This window comes from Panthera pardus, unplaced genomic scaffold, assembly GCF_024362965.1.
Source record: "Panthera pardus isolate Hobbes unplaced genomic scaffold, ASM2436296v1 HiC_scaffold_8, whole genome shotgun sequence".
Taxonomy (NCBI): Eukaryota; Metazoa; Chordata; class Mammalia; order Carnivora; family Felidae; genus Panthera; species Panthera pardus.
This window is the reverse complement of record NW_026527013.1, coordinates 111,860,133-111,881,922: the sequence shown is the minus strand read 5'-3', so window position 1 is coordinate 111,881,922 and position 21,790 is coordinate 111,860,133. Positions and strand designations below refer to the sequence as shown.

At 36.4% G+C, this 21,790-nt stretch overlaps 1 protein-coding gene across 7 annotated transcripts in view; it reads left to right on the top strand.

Annotated features, from left to right (window-relative positions):
• TMEM196 (transmembrane protein 196) overlaps nt 1-21,501 on the top strand; it is a 49,969-nt gene extending 28,468 nt beyond the window's left edge. For 5 of the 7 annotated variants that reach the window (XM_053897491.1, XM_053897492.1, XM_019443559.2 and 2 more), the window contains exons 2-5: nt 12,284-12,340; nt 16,470-16,724; nt 17,894-17,967; nt 21,117-21,501. In XM_053897491.1, coding sequence (XP_053753466.1) covers nt 16,470-16,724; nt 17,894-17,967; nt 21,117-21,123 — 336 coding nt within the window. In that variant the 5' untranslated portion in view covers nt 12,284-12,340 and the 3' untranslated portion in view covers nt 21,124-21,501. The remainder of the gene's footprint in view (nt 1-12,283; nt 12,341-16,469; nt 16,725-17,893; nt 17,968-21,116) is intronic. The other 2 variants (XM_019443561.2, XM_019443560.2) reach the window with 1 other exon arrangement.
• The last annotated feature ends 289 nt before the right edge of the window (nt 21,502-21,790 follow it).

Genomic DNA, 21,790 nt, shown 5'->3' with positions numbered 1-21,790 from the left:
ATTTTTTTTTTTTTAAAGTGATCTTGTAGTCATGTGGTAAATTAATCTCATTCAGAATGTCAGTATATTTCATAGAATCCTACTTCAGTCCCTCATGAGACTTATATCAACTTGTTCTCTGCACCCTAAGAGGTGGTCACTCAGTCACTGTCCATACATTTCCAAAGGGACCTCATTAATGTTGTGAGGAAGTCCAAAGCTACTTTGTGGACATGAGAAAAATGTACTTGGTCATGAGTGAAAATCTCACTCCATATAACTCCTATCCATTATTCTTCATTATAACATTTAAATCCAGAAATAATCAGCAACATTTTAAACTGCCCCCATTTCCCAGATACATCAATGAAGAGAATTTTGGCTAGTCCTCATTTCACCCTATGAGTACACACATCCCACAGAACCAGAAGCACTTATGTTTGAATCAGGTAATCTCATAGACAGGCATTTTTATGGTCTTAGCACTTTAAAATAAATAAAAATAAAGGTTCTCTGAGTTATTTCATCAAAAAAAATCTGGATAGAAAAGAGAATGAAATGCAAAAGAATCACCATTTTTATCAAATCAACTCACATAATACTCAAAAAAGTAATTTTAACTGGGAGCAGAAGAACCCGGAGTGGCCCCTTACACATTGTTTCTTAGGTTTGGCATCCTCTTAGAATCCGCAATCCTGGGTCCTTCAGACGGGATGTGGGATGGCACAGGCATGCATATTAGATGAGATATGCATCAGGAGGGGACCATTGCCCTGCATCTTACAATTTCTCTGTCAGTTTTGCTCTTGTACCTCTTGGTTTTTTATCAAGTCCTTTTGTAAATGTCAGCTTGTTTTAGTTGTCTTGAGGAGATAGAGGTTTACCTTACTTTAGGTTTTATCCACACTGGGTTCGAGATACAGCTGGGAACCTGAGGCCAAATATGATAGTGACTATAGGAAAAAGAGAAAACGGGTGCCTGGGTGGCTTAGTCGGTTAAGCGTCTGACTTCCGCTCCAGTCATGATTTCGCGGTTTGTGAGTTTGAACCCTGCGTGGGGCTCTGTGCTGACATCTCGAAGCCTGGAGCCTGCTTCAGATTCTGTGTCTCCTTCTCACTCTGCCCCTCCCCACTTGTGCTCTGACTCTATCAAAAATAAATAAATGTAAAAAAAAAAATTTTTTTAATAAAAACAAGAAAACAGATTCCAGAGGAAAGTTAAAACTAAGGTGATAGTCATTCTTGTATACCCGTCCTTCCCACCAGGGAGATTTCTCTCACAGGCTTTTCATTAGGAACATTTTATGACTTGTGTATTAAAAAGGCTATCTTTGGGGGTGCCTGGGTGGTTCAGTCTGTTAAGCCTCCGGCTGGAGTTCAGCTCAGGTCATGATCTCCCAGTTTGTGAGTTTGAGCCCCACATCAGGCGCTGCGCTGGCGGTGTGGAGCCTGCTTGGAACTCTCTCTCTCTCTCTGCCACTCCCAGCTTGCTCGCTGTCTCACTCTCTCTCTTTCAAAGTAAATAAACATAAATAAACTTTAAAAAAGAATATTTTTGACAAGTGTTTCTAATATACTTAGAGCTAACATGAAATGGGGGATAATGCACAATAAGCAATGAATTGGAAACCCCAATGTTCAGCTCTGGTTGAACTCCTGCCCCTGACTTGCTGTATGATTTTTTTTTTGGCTTCTTAATTCTTCTACCCACAAAGTGGAAATATTAAAGACTGTTTTTTTAGACTTCCCAGAAATATTGGAAGAGAGAACCCAAATAGTAAGCGTTGTGAACTTTTGAAAAAGTAAACTTTGGAAATTTGAGAATTTATCCCAACAGAATACTTGAGAAAGTATTGCCATGTGGGGTCCTTTAACAGGAACCAAACTAAAAGGACTGGAAGATGAGGGTAAAGGTCCATCTGCTAAGATATCTTGTAAACTTTCTTCCAGTAAGGCAAATAATCTTTGTGCTGAAGGATATTGATGGAGAGTGCAGTGTTTAATATTTTTTCCAAAACCCATTACCCAAGTGTGTCTTTTGATGTTCCGAAATTATTTCTTTTTGCTACATTATTATTTCTTCCTGTAATCTTTGTGGGTTTTTCAGTAAAAGCACACCTTAACTCCAGGAAATAGAAAATCTGTCAGGCTTCATCTTTTTGCTTAAGAGCCATCACCTCTTGTCTGGCTCTACCGAATGTTTAACTTATTTTCTATTCACTATAGTATCACGTTATAATACTACAAAGACAGGTAAGTGTCTATACAACTTCACCAGGATAATATAGTTGCTGAGCAATGAAGAAATGAATCAGTGGGAGGCTGGAAGGAGGGCTCAAAATTATCTTAGGCTAATCTTCTTTATCCAAAGAAAGCTGAAAGCCATCACATTAATAACATAAATCATTGAGACTCAGAAACCACCATTCAGAGCTATTCTGAAACAATTCAGAAACTCGGCATCTTCCCTGGGTCCTTTGTTAACTTAAGTTTATAAATCTTCTACACCATTATTGCACTTCAATTACAATGATTTCTTCCAGACTTTAGTCCTCAAAAATCTCACTCTCCAGATTCACTTCCCAGAATCTGATAGTCTTAACAGCCTAATTCAAGTTCTTTAAAGATCTTATTTTAGATGTTTTAAGGCAATGAGAAATTTTTGATCAGTTCTCAATTTTGTACATTTGTTAATGATCTCTTTTGAGAATTGACTTACAAGTCTATTTACCTTGTCAAGGTTTTAGGGCTCTCTGGCAATAAAACTGAACCAAGTTATAGGAAAGATATAATGCACATTTGCCATCATTTGAAACCAGTTTGAAGTTAACTAAATTGGTAAATGGAGACAAAGGAAACTTCACCCTTAGTAAATTTCAGGTGTGTTATAAATAGTGCTCCGCAACTTTGATTGCCCATGGAGTTTGGAAACATCTTATTCTAGTTTACTCTTTCCAACCTAATGGTTTTCACAGTCCAATTATGTATACTGACAGGCTCTGACATAAATATATTTAGGAAGAAAATTATAATTTCCTACCTGATCCAAAATATTCATTATGAGAACTGTAGCAGACACAGAAACCTGGCTAAATAATATAAACTGTAATGCTGAACCACAGAGTGGGAGTAAAATTCTTCTCTGTACTTATTTTGCAAGACCCTAATCAGGATTCCAGATTCTCTTAAAAGAGGGTAGACAGAGGGGCACCTGGGTGGCTCGGTCGGCTGAGCTACCGACTTCAGCTCAGGTCATGATCTCGTTGTTTCCGAGTTCGAGCCCCATGTCAGGCTCTCTGCTGTCAGCTCCGAGCCTGGAGCCGGTTTCGGATTCTGTGCCTCCCTCTCTCTCTCTGCCCCTTCCCCACTCATGCTCTGTCTTTATCTCTCAAAAATAAACATTAAAAAAATTTTTTTAAAAAGAGAGTAGACAGAAAACAATGAACAGAAAAGTTGGGCAAGAAAACTTTCCTTTTGTTAATGCCCTTTAAAGAAACGGTTCTGCCATTTCTTAGAGGCTCTATATGGAACACTGATAGCCCCACCTTTGCTTCAGTCTGGGTGTTCTGATCACCAGAAGTGATTTATCACCAAGGGAAAATGGGGGGGGGGGGCGCTTGAAGACCTTAACAGCCTCCCTTCTTTGATGGGGGAAATGTACCTGGCAAAGATAAGCCACTTAAAACTTGCCTTGCAAAGGCACAGAATGTCTAAGATAAGATCCCAAGAAAGCAACATCAATTTCCTTCCCCACCCCACCCACCATGGTTGATGGAGATATGCCTGAACAAAACCCCTTTACTTCTGCTGTAAGGCTTCTGATAACTGTCTTAATACCTGGGAATTAAGAGACAAATACTCTGTATTAAATCCTTCAGGAAAGAGAATAAGCTTGGTTCATCATATAAGCCTAGGGAGTCTTCGAAGTCTGATATTAGACATCCATCCATTGCTGCTCGCTACTACTCCCATGCTAAGGTCCCACATCCAGCCAGTTCCTGGCAGGGCCAGCTCACCTAAGTCAAACCAGAGAATTAAATCAGTCCTCGGTTCTATAGCTAAAGTTCTCAAACTATAAGGAGCAAAGCAGTTACCCTGGAATTTATCCAAGATGCAGAGTCTTGGATCCCATGCCACCAAAAATTGATTCAATGGGGGCCCATAACTCTGCATTTATGACAAGTATCCCCATGTCACTCTGTTAAAAATGGTTTACAGATGCCATGGTTTAAAAAATTCTTGTCAGTGTTTATATCTAAGATCATTTGAGCCAAAGTAGGTCAAATCATTAAAGCAGCCAAAAGTGTATTGTCAAAGATTATCCTGGCAGAACAAAAAGGGAGATAGCATGGGTAGCTTTTATTCTCTGCCTAAATCTTAACAGTGTTAGGGCAAATCTTACGACATGATGGATACATATTCAGATTGAATTATCGTGTGAAACATATGTCCTCAAATGGGAAGAGATCCCTTCACTTTGAGATCCTACAAAGGATTTCAAGGAGGATCCCTAAGGTCGGGATTGCTATAATTGTGACCTAAGGTCTGAAGTTGGATGAAGTTGTTTTTAGGGATCCTTCTCTGCCTACCATAGTATTCTCTAAGGGAACACACGAAGATGGTAGTTACCTACCTCTGATCATAGTCCTTCCAGGACAGGCCATTTCTTCTAATCATAAAATGAGGAACTACTCTCCTTCCTTTAGAATCTCTGTTTTCAGACAGCAAGGCTTGCCAGCTATAGTACCCTGAGGGCTTGAAAGAACTCCAAAGTAACAAACCACTTGATCCCATGGTTAAAAAAATTATATTCTAATTTTTTAATGTCCTGAAGCTTTTCTGTGATACCTGTTGACTGTTTTTTACATTATTTGGTCTTGTCTAAATGAAAAGTATCTGATTTCTTCCAGGAGTAAATTTGAGAATCTTACTGGAATATGTGTGCATCAAGAGATGCTGTCTGCATAAAGAGTCTTTAAAGGTGGCGGGGTGAGGGTGGGTGGGAGGATGCCTTGGTGGTTCAGTCATTTAGCCTCCAACTGTTGGTTTCAGCTCAGGTCATGATCTCACAGTTCCTGAGTCAGAGTCCCACATCAGGCTCGCTGCTATCAGTGCAGAGCCCGTTTTGGATCCTCAGTCTCCCTCTCTCTCTGACCCTCCCCCATTCTCTCTCTTTCTCTCTCAAAAATAAATATAAGAAAACATTTAAAAAAAGGATATTTAAAGGGGAGGTTGCCCTATAATCACTCAGAGTCATTTACAGAACAGACTAGCCAATAGTAGGTAATAACATTCAGCTGAGAGTGTTGACACACTGCTCAATTTCTAGTTTCACCAAGGGGAAACACCTACACTGTGTCTATTGAGAGAAAATAAGTCAACAGCTGGAATATATACTCCTAGGGCCCTTTCCCAAATCGTGTTCTGTCCAACATAATTAAGAGCACAAACTAATACAGTGTTATATGTCAATTATACATCAATACAAAATTTAAAAAGAATACAACCCTTTCTAGTTTGGGAAGTTACTTCTCACATTTAAAAAGGATCTACTGGCAATTACCACTCAGTGTCAAGGTAATATCTTTTTCAGTGACTTTTGTGTAGAAAAAGGTCCGCTGATGCTGACATCTCAAGGACATCTGAGGTTTGAGAAGGAAACTTTTGAAACCCACAAAGCTATGATTGTGACATTTAAAAGGTCAACGCCATCCCAATTATTTTCAAATGCCACCATTGAGAAGAGAATTACCCTAATCTGACCAATCATGAGTGTTCTAGAAAAACAAAAAAGAAGTTAATTGGATTTGATTCAGTGAAAAGACTAATTGCACCCAGTTATGTGTCTTGGAATTCGCTAAATTTGATTAATACTGTGATACATTCATCCATCCATCTACTAATTCATTCATGCAGTTTGAAATTCCATCATATTATCCAGAAACTTGATCGCAACAGCAGAGCTTTGTCTGAGGAGTTATGGCAAGGTTGGATATAAAAATAGATGATTCCCTCACCCCAACAGTACCAGTAATGGCAAATGAAACAGCACATTCAATTCCATTTTTATGTAGCATGCAGTTCAAAACTGTTTCTTTGCTTCATAATTTCTTTTCTTCATTGACTTGCCCATCATGAAGCAAACTTCCCTTTTTCAATACATTTTTTGCTAGAGAATTGAGAGAGTAGCAAAATGCTTTGCAACACAAAAGCTTTATTTCAGCCACTATTATGAATATGTACAAGTAAAAATTTTTTTCTGAGTAAAAATGAAATATGGTGGTCATTGAAGCTGCATCTATTTTAATATGCGGTGGTTTATGATTCATTATATTTAACTGAGAATAAAACCACTCATCCTGATGGGTCTAGCCAGAGTATCATATAAGAAAATCACAATCATATCGTCACAGTATCAGGAAAAATATGCACTATGTTGGCACACTAGCATTTTGTGTGCTAAATTACAAAATAATCCTTGAAGAGACTCCAGTTATCATGCTTTAATAGGTGATTGAAGTAGAATAAAAATATTCAAGAACTGGTGGTAGAAAAGTAAATTATCAAACTTTTGATCCATGTACAAGGAGAAATACACTATTTAACCAGAAATAGATTTCTTTTAAATCCATCCCCCCAACATTTAACGTCGTTTTCCTGGCAATTTTTCTATGTATTTTAAAGAAATGTCAATTTTGGCAAAACTGCATAAATCACTAATGGTATCAAAGTATTAAGTTCAATTTTTGGTTCAGCTCATTACCCTAAGGGGGAAAAAGTAGTGTCATTTCTACTTTATAGTATGTATATCTTGTGTAATAGCTAATGAATTTCAGTGAAAATTGTTTCATCTGAGGTGGTTAAGTGTTACGCGGCAAAAACTTTAATAAGCTGTCTTAAAACAATATTGGCCATCTTTCATAATCTCATCACCCAATGCTTGCTTGTTCTGGCCACTGTTTTTGTCTGCTTCCATTACAACCATGGTTTCAACATTTTCCATTATGTAGTTTAAAATTGAGAAATTCTACAGTAGCCTTTTTTACTCTTAAAAGTAAAATAAACTTTCTTGGACAGAAAAAAATACGAATAAAGAATTCATTAACCAGCATTTAGGTCAATGCTGAGAGAGAAACAGAGACAGAGAAAAGCAGAAGGAATAAAGAAGTTTTCAATCATTTATTCATTTTAGGGATCTTTTAACAACCCCTTTCTTTCTTTACCTCGTAGACTGTTTTTTCCCTTCTATTTTCCCTCTTATTAAGAAAATTGGACACATTCACATTTAGTCTGATTGCTTACACTATTGAAATTATTTATACCAACTTATTTTATAGTTTCGCTTTATTTCCTTTCATTTTTAAAAAAATTTCCCTGACATCTACTGGTTCAATCTTTATTGTCAAATTGTATTTTTCTCTTTATTTTCATTTTCTCAGTCGCTATATTGTAATGCACAAATTTAAAGTTGTACTTATCTGTCAATATCTAAAACTCGTTAGTTCCTCTGTTATTCTGCTAAAGGATAACAGAGTTTTAGAACCACTACTCACATCTTTACCCCCACCTCACCATCTCTTACACCCAAATCACCTGGGATACTCATTGTAAACAGATATTAATTTTTCCAACCAATACTTTTCAACCTAAAAGATTTACTGGGTTTTTTTTGTGCTTTTTCTACTACATTCCTTTCTTATCTCATGTCTTTCCCTGTTTGTTTTCCTAAACAACGGCTAGTAATTCTTATAGGATGTCTCATGTGGAATAATGTTTTGGAGCCTGTATTACTTTCCTAGTGCTGCTGAAAAAATTGCCACAAACTTAGGGGCTTAAAGCAACCGAAATCTATTCTCTTTCAGTTCTGGAGGTCAGAAATCTAAAATAAGTCTATGGGACTAGATTCCTTCTGGAGGCCACTGGGAGAATCGGTTTCCAGCTCACAGAGGCTGCCTACATCCTGGCCTCAGGGCCTTCTTCCTCACCTTTCAAAGCCAGCAGTATGGCCTCTTCAGATCTCTTTCTCTGTGTCTCTTTGTGTCTTCTCCAAGCCTTCTTTCTCTTTTGGCCTTCTTGTCTTCCTCCTCAGTGACTCTTGGGATTACATTTAGGGCCCACTTGGACAATCCCCAATAATCTCCTCATCTTCAGATTCTTCATTTAATCACATCTGCAAAGGCTTTTTTTTTTTTTTTTTTTTTTTTTTTTTTTTTTTTTTTTTTTTACCATACAAGATAACATTCGTGGATTCTGGGGAGTAGGACACACATATCTTTGGAGAGCCATAATTCAGCCCACCACAGTACTTTTGCCCAAATACTCCTGTCTTTTTTGTAATCTCTTGTGGGAATGGAGTTTGACTATACATACAGCTCAAAGTTCAAATGTTCTTTTTTTCAAAATCTTGTATTTTTATCTTAATATTCTTTTAGGCTGTTAGTTATCTTTGGTGCAGATATCTTTTTCTACTTTTCCTGTAGTTACAGTTGCCACCCACATTTGCATATACCCTGGAAATGATAGGCTTTGCTACCCCTTTGCTAGGGGCTCAAAGCATTTGCTTCATAAGAAGGCCTAAGGACAGAACAGAACTTGGCACCACCAACCTCCCTCTCCCCACACCTACTTACGTGACAATCCATGTCCCCTCCTCCTATCTCTGTAACAAATGGCACAGTTTGTGTATCCAGAGTTTTCTTCGAGGGCCTTCTACCTCTTTAATTGCAGTTATTCCACTGCCCTGGACCTTGACATTCTGATGGGCTTTCAAAGTTATCAATCTATAGTTTTCTGCTTTCTCTTATTGTTTAAGTGGAAATGGCATCGTTGTTCTTTCTACATCTTAAGCAAAAGCACAAGCCTCCATGGGCATTCCATTAAGAAAGTCCACTCAAAATATAGGATGCTATTTCCATAATTGCTCCATTTTATCCTACAGTGAGTCACAACTCTAGTTATCTATTAAATGTAATCTAAATTGGAATCAAATGAATTCCCTTTGGAGGGCTAACTGGTTTCATTACATAGTGGCACTTCCTATCAGTAGATCACTTCATTTATGTAATTTCATAGTAAGAGCAAAGCAAATGATTCTCCCTAGATTTAAACAGCCCATCTTCTCAGAAATAAAATTATATTTTCTCACGTAAAATTTCATATCTAATTTAGATATGTTTCCAGCCATCATTTTTACTTTTTTTAATAAAACTATTTTTTCACTCGTTTCATGTCGGACAAGTGCTTTGCATTCTTAATAAAGTTCTATTGAGCACAAACAGTATTTTGAAAAATAACAAATTCTCTGTATAATAAGGTACACTTAACTTTGGACTGTAATACAATTGATTCATCTTGAGATCATTTTTATTACACCAAAAATTAACAATGGCAGGGGGAAACAAGCATTATAGATGACCAGATGTTCATTGAACACTTCTGGTTGGACATAATGTACACGTACTAGCACTGAAAAATCCTTTTGAAAAGCATTCCATTTTTAGAAATTAACTTAAAGAAGTTAAGAATATTACAAGTGTGATTTGTGACCTTGATGAGTGACATTGAGCAAGTTGCTAAGCCTGTCTAGACCTCTAATTCCCCGACATGCAAACTGCAAGGGCTGAATTAAGTCATCTTTTAAGATCCCTTCCAGTGCTCTGACTTGGAGTGCAGATAGCCAGTGAAATAAAAGATCATATACTGCTTTTTTTGTGCTTCCTTTATACTTTTTACAAACTGTGATGGCTAAATTTCAGCTAAAATCCTTTAAATCCTCCTTAGAAATTCCATGATTTTTATATACTGCCCATTACATGGGTTAGTTTTTTCCCTCAGATTCCAGGTTTCCTCCAGGGAATGTGAATTTTGGATACCCTGACAGATGTGACTATTGAGAAGTATTTACACTCCACCCCTGATTGAGAGTGGAAAATATTGTTTGGCTCACCTCATAACTCTACCTTTCCCCTCCCCAGCCCTGAACTTCCTTTTCTTAGTGGACGATAGAAGGAAGCGATTTTATTGCCACCTGGATCTTCTTTAAAAAAATATTTTTAATGTTTATTTTTGAGATAGAAAGAGATAGACCAATTGTGAATGTGGGAGGGGCAGAGAGAAAGGGAGACACAGAATCCAAAGCAGGCTCCAGGCTCTGAGCTGTCAGCACAGACCTTGATGCGGGGCTCAAACTCAGGAACTGTGAGATCAGGACCGGAGCCGAAGTCTGACACTTAACCTACTGAACCACCCAGGCACTCGTGCCACCCAGATCTTCTAACCAAGTTGCTGGGATGGAGAGCTCTGCCTAAGCTCCTGAGGTCCCCTCAGGCTTGGCTGTGAATAAATAATGGCAATGTTTATAGATTTCAGAAGAGATCCAAGGAACACAAAACTCCACTGCTTTCATATTATTTCAAGAATGAGTTCTGGGTGAATGGACTTTCAGGGTGAGTAATGGGTTAGTCAGGCAAGCAAGGAAAAGGGCATGTTGAGGCTTTGAACTGAAGCTTGGAAGCACTGAGAGGTACAGAACTAGTCCAAATCTGGAATGGCTTGAGCCAGCCTTGATACGTGAGATGGGGTCATCACTTAGAAAGAGTCCACATGAGGACAAGTTCATCTAGACCCAGGACACAAAGGGGGGTGACAAATGGTTACTCAAAAGTAGCTTTTTAAAATTTCTGAAAAGTATACAAGTATTTAAGTTTTATGAAGTTCTGAGCTTTTATCTTCTCATGATTTTATGGTATTAAAATTATTTTATTAGCTCAATTTATATAGTATATTAACCCTTTGTCTTTCATATGCTTTCTAAATATAACCCCAATCTGTTTTATGCCTTTGAGAGATATGTTATTTTTTTACTATCAAAAATATAATTTTATGTATTAATATTTATAAGTATTTTCCCTTTTGGTCTGTGACTTTGCTGTTATGTTTAGTGAATCTTTCCCTCTCCTCCAAAATTATATAAATATTTGACTTTGTTAAATGTTACTATACTTTTTTTTATACACTTAAATATTCAAACCATTTCCTAGACATTTTGGTGTATGATGTTAAGGACAGTTAATGAACTATCCTAATCCCATTGGATCTTGATCTTTTTCCCATTAATTTGAAAGATAATCTATATAAGAAGCAAATTATAGCATATCCTTGTGTTCCCTGATCTGTCTTGCTGCATCATTGCCTGCTTTATAATCATTTTGTTCCCCTATATAGAAAGTTCCCTGAAAAGGGAAACTTCCCTTACTCATTATTTCTTTATCAAATTTTGTTGGTGTTTCTCACAAGCATATGATTGATTTCAGATAATTAGTAGAATATTTTTATGTGTATATTTAAAAATCTACCCCTGTGTGAAACACTCATTTAAAACCACTTATGTTATTAGTTCAGGCTTGAGATAGAAAAATGTAAAAGAAAATCAGAAGGAAAACCTTAACAGCATTCAAAGCTTTCTTTGCTAGTCTGAAAGCCCTTAGCAGGCTTATTATTTATTAATGAATGTATTATTTTATTTATATGGTTTTCTTCTAGCCAGATGTATGTGTAAATATATCTTGAAATGGCTCTAAATATTTTTAAACAATTTAAATGATTTGCTGTTTTCCAATAACCAAAATATCTAATAGTGTGTCACTGGTAGATGATTTCATGCAGCTGCTTTTGCAAAGCAATTATGTCACCAATATGCTCATTTACAAGAAATTACATGCCACCAATATTCTCCTTGAGTTCTTCCAACATACCCACAAGGACAGTATTTCTGATAGAATGAGGAAGGAAGTTACCATTTTACTGACATAGTTTGAGAGATACAAAGAATGTCTCTAAAGAAAAACATCTCCCTGTCTGATGCCTTATTTTTTATTTGTGTGAGATTCACTACCTGTAGTAAAGCTCATTGATTTCTAATTGCTTAGAAATCTATTATGAATGAATGTATCATACCACTTCTCTCCCTGAGAAAATAGAAAGGGATAAGAAGACAGTGAAAGAAAACAGGAATAACAAAACGCTAAATTTATTTACTTCCTAATTTTGCCTGGTGTAAAACTGATTCTGGTTTGCTCAAGTCCCACAATTACTTATATCAACCTTACAAAGAACAAATTTTCATTGAAGTTTGCATTTTTATCTCTTACTATTCTAGAATGAGGCATTTTTCTTTCCAGCTTTTGATGGGAATATAACATTTTCAAGCTTCCCTGGAACAAGTGTCATGAGTGAGCTATAAGCTAAAAACTAGAGGTCTTCTTATCTTTGAAAGTGGAATAATTGTTATTCTTTTCCTTTTCAGTTTCTTCTTTGTGGCATATGTGGAATATTGTGCGCCAAAAAAAAATCTGGACTTGTCGTAAGTTTCTGCCTTGTTTGTATCATGCATTGACGTATTTGAAATGTTGGAACCCAAAAATGGAAATGATGAGAAGCCAACTTTCACATAGTGAATGTTACTCATTTAGGATGAAAAGAAGACTGACAAATAAATACTGGCTTTTTCATTTGCAAAAAAACAAAAAAAACCCCAACAACAAAAAACAAAACAAAACCCATCAAGATTATTACAGACTATGACAAAAGAAAAAGAAAGAAAAGCTTTGATATACTCTTTAAATGCATGAATATGCAACCCATAATGACTGCTGTGGTTGACAATCTCCACTTTTCCAGTTTATAGACTCCCAGACACACATGAATCCTTCAGTAAGCTAAAAAAGACATGGCTTGAGTTCATGGGAAATTTAACTGTTTAAATGTGGAACTGGGCCTACAGATTACTGGCTTTGACTGTGAAGTTAATTTTGCAATGCAGCAAAACAGCTGTGTTGTTATAGTTACAGTTAATTCCCAATGATTTTTTTATTTAATTTTATTTTATTACTGTGAATGTAATTGTAAGTGTTTTCAGATGTTTTACGGTACTATCACGACTTTCCGGGTTGTAAGACATTCACCCAGTTAACTCTGATAATGGCTGGAGGACAATTTCTATATGCTGAAGTGTGGATTCCCCACATCCCTCCATGATGTTTTTTTGAGAGTTCAAAAGAAAGAAACAGTGTTGTTTATTTTATCATGTGCAATGGGAAAGATCATAGACCTTTCTAAGTTGGAAAAATTAATACTATGCTTGGACCTTACAAAGTGGGCTTTGAGCCTAAAAAGAGTTTTCCAGGGGGAGGCCAGTTATCTGAGGAGGACAGGGATAGGAGTATTGCAGCTATTTTTGTTTAACTACTTTTTCAATCATATCTTTTTTTGTGAAAATTCTACTGTGACAAAAAAAAAAATGAAGCACCCATTGCTTTAGACATACGAGGTATAATTTTTTAAAATCATATAAAGGGAAACCTTTACATACAAATTTTTGGAGGCTCTTAATTTTCATCTATGATTCTTCCATCACTTTTTAGACTTGGCCTTCATTCTTTGTATGTTTTTATTTTACTACTGTCTTTATAGCCATATAAGAACAATTTCTTAGAACTTAGAAGAAAGAGAGAGAGAGGGAGAGAGAGGGAAAGAGAGGAAGGAAGGAAGGAAGGAAGGGAGGGAGGGAGGGAGGGAGGAAGGAAGGAAGGAAGGAAAGGCAAGGAAAGAATGAGAGAGGGAGGGGAAAACAGGGAGAGGCAGAGAAGGAGAAAAGGAAGAGGGGTAAGGGAAGGCAGGGGAGATGTCTTCATCCATTTGGGCTATTAACAAAGAAGGATATACTGGGTGGCTTATCAACAACAGAAATTCATTTCGCACAGTGCTGGAGGCTGGACCTCGATTAGGGTCCCTGTGTAGTTGGGTTCTGGTAAGGTTCTCTTCCAGGTTGCAAATTTTTGACTGTGATCTCATGTGGCAAAAGGAAAAAGAGAGGTCTCTAAAAGTCTCTCTTACAAAGGCACTGACCCCATTTATGAGGGCTCTATTCTCCTGACCTAATTGTCTTCCAAAAATCACATCTGCAAATACCATAGTATTGGGGTTTAGGCTTCAACATTTGTATTTAGAGGGACACAAATATTCAGTCATAGGAGAAGGGGAGGGAAGAGATTTTTTTAAAGGCACTAGTGTCTTTTTTCTGTCTTTCTAATTCTCTTAAGAGTTATAAAAGAAAAAAATCATAAGTGCTAAACTTTTTAGAAACTACCATTCACTTTAACTTCTTTCACCCTCTGATATTCCCATTGATGACATTTAGCTATCAAGGATTCTCACCCTTCAAAGTGCATGGTAATTTCTCCACTCCAAGTATCTCTAGAGTCTAAATTCTGTAGTCTGGTGAAATTTAAACCTCGTATATGGTTTTAAATGTGGGTATAGATTTTAACATTTTAATACCTAGGTGAGAATGTTCTGTTTGCATATGTTAAATGAAGTAGCATGCCTTTAAAGAATGAATAAGAATAATATTAGGAGAGATACATTGTGTTCTTATGATAGCCAAATAATTTGTCATTAACTTTCTTAATTAATAGTAGTTCATCACATCTTTCCATGTTTTCTGAATGTCACATCTTTCCATGTTTTCTGAGAATATGTAATATTCTCATGAATATTTCATGAATATGAAATATGTAATATTCTCATGAATATTTCATGAATATGAAATATGTAAATATTTCCCAAGAAACTGCATGCCACCTGAATATACTTTAAAAGGTAGTATATTGATTCTATGTGAAACTAGGAGCTACAGGTTCCCACTTTGGATGATTCAGTTATTTGGTAATTGATATTCAGTATTATATTTAATTAACTATAAAAAAGATACAGTCACCCACCCATCATTGGATTTTTAGGCTTGGTAATAAATATTGTGAGATGGACACAATTAGGATGCTGAATTAAGTGAGAGAAACAAAACGAACTACTTGGTATTCTTTCTGCCCACCATCCTATTTCATTATGCTATTTCATACATCCATGGCCTTACCCTTTTCTGGGAGTGGCATGCACTTAGTTTAGATGACATGTTATCAGGAAGCCTTGTCTGAAACCCTTGGTTATGCTAAATTCTCCTCCACCCTATTCTAAGGGCAACCAATTCATCCCTCTTTCTTAATATCTGCTATGCCATGTTGAAATGTTGGATCTTCTCTCACACAAGACTGCTGTGTACTCAAGGACAACAACTATGAGTTATTACTTTTTGTAATGTGAACAGCTGCCTCACTCAGGGCCTAACAGATGCCAGGTACTCAATAAATGCTCGCTAAAGTCAACTAATTGTCGACAGCAAACGATTCCTAATAATGTAAACTTAAATGCTAAATTAAGTTAAATAACTGTTTGTCCTATGGAATTATGCCAAAGGAAGTCAGTAAATCCAGGAAGGCTTTCTGAAGAAGGTAAGGCTAGATTTGAGTCTTCCATCTAGCAATCCACGAAAAAAGCAAACTAATTTCCAGGAAATGGGAAATATCACTGAGGCGGGAATGAACAAGCTATATGATTGGCAAGAGAGGCAACTGGAGTAGAGACTGTGTTCTGGACAAAAATGGAAATGAGTTTAAATAATTATATTAGTATCGCACTCTAAAGTATAAAGGAAGCCCATATGGGAACTTAGAGAATACAAATACAAAAACAAACAAACAAAAAATCCCCCACGTTGAAGCTTTTGGAATATTCAATATTCAGTTACATATTTATGTAACATTTAGGTTGAATACCATCCACCCCCACCAGCTCTCTTTATAGAGACCCAAATCAAACCAATAATGAGATCAAAAGTAAAGCCACATCCTGTGTTTCCCCAAAACAACCAGATAGTATTTTTGGAATGTATATTGTGTATTCTTCATTGTGGTGCCACAGATTTAAAAAAGATTTGCAGTATAAAGGACCAGTTCACAGGGAGTCCCTAACCTATCCTATGGGGGAAACAGATACATGATGAAACTCATATAAATGAAGAAAACAGGTTAACTATATTCTCTAAGCTCACTTAGCTAGAGCAGTATAAACATTTGAAGTTTGTTGGAACTAATGACAATTCAATGAGAAGATATTTGGATATTTTAGGGGGATTAACATTGTGAAACTGGATTTAGAGTCAGAAAATCTGGATTCAGTCCCTACTTAACCTTGAGTTTTGCCTGTTCACCATTTTCCTAAGTATATATCACGATTTCTCTGGGTGGGTTAATTGAGATGATACCTGCTCAAGTTCCTAGCACATGATAGATAGTAAATACTTAAATCTGAATCGACCTTGAATACAAATTTTGCTTACTTCAGGGTTTTCAAAAAGATATATATATCCCCGGCCTTTACACAGTCAGCTATTAATTCTGAAACACTGGTCTTCACTCTCTTCCCTGAGTTGGGTTGCATGGGAACTTGGTGAAACTATGGCTCTCGTCCTCTAAGACCCAAAGCACTTTCTCTTTATTGTAGCTCAGTCTTCCGGGAAGTGCGGCAGGATGGGGCGCTGTGTTAGGTTGGCTTTGCTTCCTCATCTTTGACACTCTCTTCCTTCTTCCTATCAGATGATCCTTTTTTCTGCCTGCTGCATCTGTGGACTCATTGGGGGCATCCTGAACTTTCAGTTCCTGCGGGCAGTGACAAAGAAGACCTCTTCCCTCTATCCTCTGCATCTCGCCTCCATGTCTCTCGCGTGCATTGGGATTGGTGGCTGCACCCTGTCTTCCTGGCTCACGTGTCGACTAGCCAGCTACGAGCAGAGGAGGATGTTCTCTGAAAGGGAGCATTCGCTGCACCACTCTCATGAAATGGCCGAGAAAGTGAGTTTTGTACCTTTTCTGCTCACTGCGAGCGTGGGATGAAGACTGTCGTCAAACCTTGGTGAACCAATTTGCAGCTTAGATGAGAATTTGAGGAATTGGGATTTTATAAAAGTTTGGCCCTATTGGACTAGGAGTAGAAAATTTTTATTATTTTTTTCTCTGCTATTTTGGGTACACCTATTTTCAATCTCATAGCTATCTATATAAAAACACCGTTCCTAAAAAAGCATTTCATAAAATATTGAATGCCTTATAAATATGGATTTGTATGTATTGTACTGAGGAAAAGCACATAAACTAAATACACTTGCAACTCAATAATGCCAGTTTCAGAAATCTGATGAATTCCCCTTTCTAGCTCACCTCTTGTGCTTGTAAGTAGATGCATTTGATTATGTAAATTAGATTTTCGAGCATAAAAGGACCTTTTAATAAGGCCACAAAAAGCCTTGCCTATCAGTGCCCGTATTACAATCCACATAAAGCTTCACTAAATTCTCATCTAAACTTCATGCATATTTGGGTAGCTTTGCCTGTATTTTAAGTAATATTCTTGCATAATTGTTTCATGAAACCCATTTATACCGGAAACAACACTTATTGCTTAAAGCACAAATAGTGAGCTGTCTGTGTTTCTGTTACATTTTGCACATATTTCTTAATTCAGTTCCTGTTACTCAACCTCTGAAGGAAAAGATAAAAGATCTGTAAAATAAACTTGCTAAGATAATGGCCACATCGTATTTCACTTGGTATCATGGAAATAAAACTGCATGATCACAGGATAGAAGAAAGAGTAGCAAGAGTTACTACTGCATATTCCTTTATAATGTTATCTTGAAGAAAAAAATATTTGTTCTATAGTTTTATGCATTTCCATTTTGTATGCAGTCGATACATTGCAATAAGGGGAGTAGATATTGGATATTCATTCTTAAATTGTTCCATGGAAAAAGCAATTTTAAACAGATGTACACCTGTTCTTGAAAAGAATTTTATAGTACAAATAGCAGGACTGGTAATTTAAAGAAATGGGTTGTTAAAAATAGATTATCATTATATATTTGGATAGTGGCTCTTTTGTTCTCTATTTGTATACTAGTGTGCTTTAGTTTGTTTTGTGTATATGTGCAATATTTATTATATGATTGTTATATTTATATTAGAGATTGAGGGCTATTGAAATAACCGACTTGCCCAGCTGCCCGGTGGTGCCCCCGACACCAGAGTTACCTACAAGGTACGCTGATTTTTAGGGAGTTACCATGTTGTAATGTCACTGCAGGAAGCAACGCCTCTTCTAGGAAGCCATGATGTCAGCAGATCAGTCTGCTGTAATGTCTGTTGTTCCTCAAAGTATTGCTTTCATGAGAACTACTTTGAGGACGCAACATGAACCTACATGGCAGAGTCTTGCAGCTTGAAACTTGGTTGAGTATTTAAAATATTCAGCCTCCTATAAGCATCCAAACACATTTCTGTTTGGATGATTCATGACTTCTTTATTTTCTGCTACATCATGATTCTGACTCAATACCATCATTCACAGACCAGAGTTTTGTTTTTAATAATAGGTGACTCTGATAAAGACAAACTATATCTCCCTTGTGCCAAAACTACATGAGCAGGTAACCTAAGTTTGACACTAATAGAGTAAAAATGCTGTATGAAAGCCATCTTTTCATAAAATTATCTGATGTGATACATTTCAAATTTATTTCCTGTATTTTTGGTTGCTAAAAATAACGTAGTCACCCACCATTCTTGCCTTGATTAAGCAATATAATTGGAAATGTAGAAAGCTACACAGATACTTTGGCCCCATTGCAGAAAGTTTATCCATTTGCAAATAGTCCCATTTGATCCTGCCCAAATTTAGAATATATTCTTTGTGTTAAGTTGGACATGCCTATTTGCAAATAAACTGAAGATGCTAATACATTTAAAACCTAGGGGCGCCTGGGTGGCTCAGTCGGTTGAGCGGCCGACTTCGGCTCAGGTCATGATTTCGCGGTCCGTGAGGGCTGTGAGTTCGAGCCCCGCGTCGGGCTCTGTGCTGACAGCTCAGAGCCTGGAGCCTGTTTCGGATTCTGTGTCTCCCTCTCTCTGACCCTCCCCTGTTCATGCTCTATCTCTCTGTGTCTCAAAAATAAATAAATGTTAAAAAAAAATTAAAAAAACCTAATTTATGCTGTATTCTCTTATCAGTGATTTTACTTTGTCCATACTAGTATGAATTTAGTTAGAAAAAACTCCATTCTTTTGTAAGATTTTTAAACACTGGATTTTTTCTTCACCCTGAAATAAAATATTATACATTAGATTAATTTTTATGGGTTTTAAGCCAATTTTTTAAAAATTTGATTTATTTTTAGAGAGAGAATGTGCATACCTGAGCAGGGGAGGGGCAGAGAGAGTGGGAGAGAGAGAATTCCAAGCAGGCTCTGTGCTGTCAGCATGGAGTCTGACATGGAACTTGATCTCACAAACCATGAGATCATGACCTGAACCAAAACTAGGATTTGGCCCTTTAACTGACTTAGGTGCCCCTGAAGCAACTTTTTGAATGCAAATTCACTTTAAGAGAACAAGTACCTAAGAATCTTCTATAAATTCATTAGGAAATTGTTTTTGTACTAATAGAAGGAATAGAGAAAGCTGAATGAGTAAATTCTGTCACAGATCATTTTTGAAGAATCATTTCTATCTTATCTCGCCACCCACAGTGAGTTCATGAATGAAGCCTCAAATCAGGCTTCTTATCTATAAACTTAACCTCAGGGCAACAATTCCACCGCATTTCCACACTTACTTGTACCATGTACATGTCTAGCAAAGCCATCCACTCAGATAGACTGAACCATCGCCAGGCCACCAAAGCAGGTTGCTGGCACCAAAGGACCTTCACTTTCCCTCAGTCTTTACCTCCAAAGAGTTTGAGTTTCTAGGCTTATTACCTTGTAATTCCCTGGCACCTTACTGAGGAGGCACATTGGATACCCAGGTTAAGACAACTCCCTAGGGCCTGGAAGGAGCCAGGCACTTTGCAAAGAGAGACAAATCTTGATGTAAGAAGAGGTTAAGTCTCCAATGCATATTGTCTCTTTTCTCAGAATTTTCTTGGAAGGAACTCTACCAAATCTTTAAAAGACAACAAAATTTTCAAAAGCAAAGTTCTAAAAACCAGGTCAGTTCCTACCTTCCGGTCCTTCCTGTATCCTCCTAAATAACTTTCCAAACCACCCAATACAAGAAGCATGAATCTTTATTCTATTTCATCCCTATATTGAATTTTCAAAGAGAAGAGATTCAGAATAAGTCATGGATACCTTTTTACTTTTCAAATAAATATTTGGAAGAATTTCTAAAGTTTACAAAAGCAGGTACATTAACTTTTAATGTACTTAAAAGGTGAATTTAAATGGTGAATTTCAATTCACCCAAATAGCAATTAGATATAAACTGATGGGCTTGAGATAAATGAGAAAATAATTTTGATTTGAATTTTATTTACTATATATTTTGCAAATAGGCTTGTTCAAGTGTAAAATTATTTTAGATATTTTTTGCCTAAATATTCTTTATAATATGGTGTACTAATATTATAAATGGGAATGGGCTTCATATCTCCTCATATTTCTTTAATGTTTAGGGAAGATTTTACTGTTCAATAAACATATGAATTCGAAACATCTAATTTTTTTTTAAATTAACATTTTCTAAAATTGCAAATGGAACTTATGTTAGTTCATCCTTTATATCTAAATTTCGTTTGCCTTCCATGTAGTTTTCCTTATTAACATCTTAGTAATTGATCCCTTAAAAAACATGTTGAGGTTTTACTGTTTGGTTGGTTGTTTTTTTTTTTCACTGTAGCATTGATAGTGTCATGAAAACCAATTATTGTGATTTATTAGTAACCCACCATTACATATAAGCAATGATTGCCTTGTGGGCCTAAAAGGCCACCAATTTTTCTATAGAATAAGGTAACCCCTAGAATATGTTGGCACTTTGTTGATATGCTCAGCAGAGAAGCCTATGCAATATGCAATGTGCATAGGCTTAATCATCTAGTTTCTAGGTGAGGTATTTCCAAAATAAAGTTGAGGAACAAAAGGAGAGACTCAGGGCACTGGGGACAGATTAAACTGTTTTTGTGTGTAGAAGACTTTGGTCTAACAGACTATCATTTCAGCATTTTCATGTGCTCCAAGATGCCATGAAATTTCATTTTCTCAAATGCAACAACAATATCAATCCTTGTCCTTCCCTAAAACTCAACAAGTTGTTCAGTGGCTTGAAATTTGTTTTGGAAATTCATTAACCAAATCAGTATCTTACTCTGGAAGTAAACTTTAACTAATTCATCTTATTTTTTTCTAACAGGAAATGACAGACAACATGAGCAATGGAGGACCACAACTGATATTTAATGGAAGAGTATAATCAATGTTTTAAAGAACTGAACATTTTTTAGGATTTTCATGAGGAAAGGAAATACCAAAGGACTAGGAGATAAAATTAAAACAGTTCTTGCATTTGCTGTTATCTCTCTTGAGCACCCACTGTAATTATTCTCCCACAGTTTTGCCTCATTTATTTCTTCAGCTTTTTTATTGGGTGAAGCCTTCAGTAATGCAGTAATTTTAGCAGAATTTCCAGATTGTTGTAAAGACTTTTCAGGAAAAAAAAAAAAAAGAGGAATAAGCAGATTCATATTCTACAAAACCACTATTTGACTAGCATGAGTGTTAGATTTGTAATGATATATTTCATATAAATAATCAAAAGTACAAATATCAAGAAGTAACAATAACCTACTGATGTCTTTGTTTTGAAAGACAATGGCTTCAAGAATACCACAATTCAAAACCTCAGCAATGCCTTGTTGTAAAAACATTATAATTATTTCCAATTTGTGAATGAACTATATTTCATAATTTATTTGTAAATGATAAAAAAAATGAAAACATAAACAAGAATTTTTTTAGAGAGAGACAATGCTAATCTGTATGATATTTTTGCATTTTTGCACAAGAGTGAAAAATTATAAATGAACA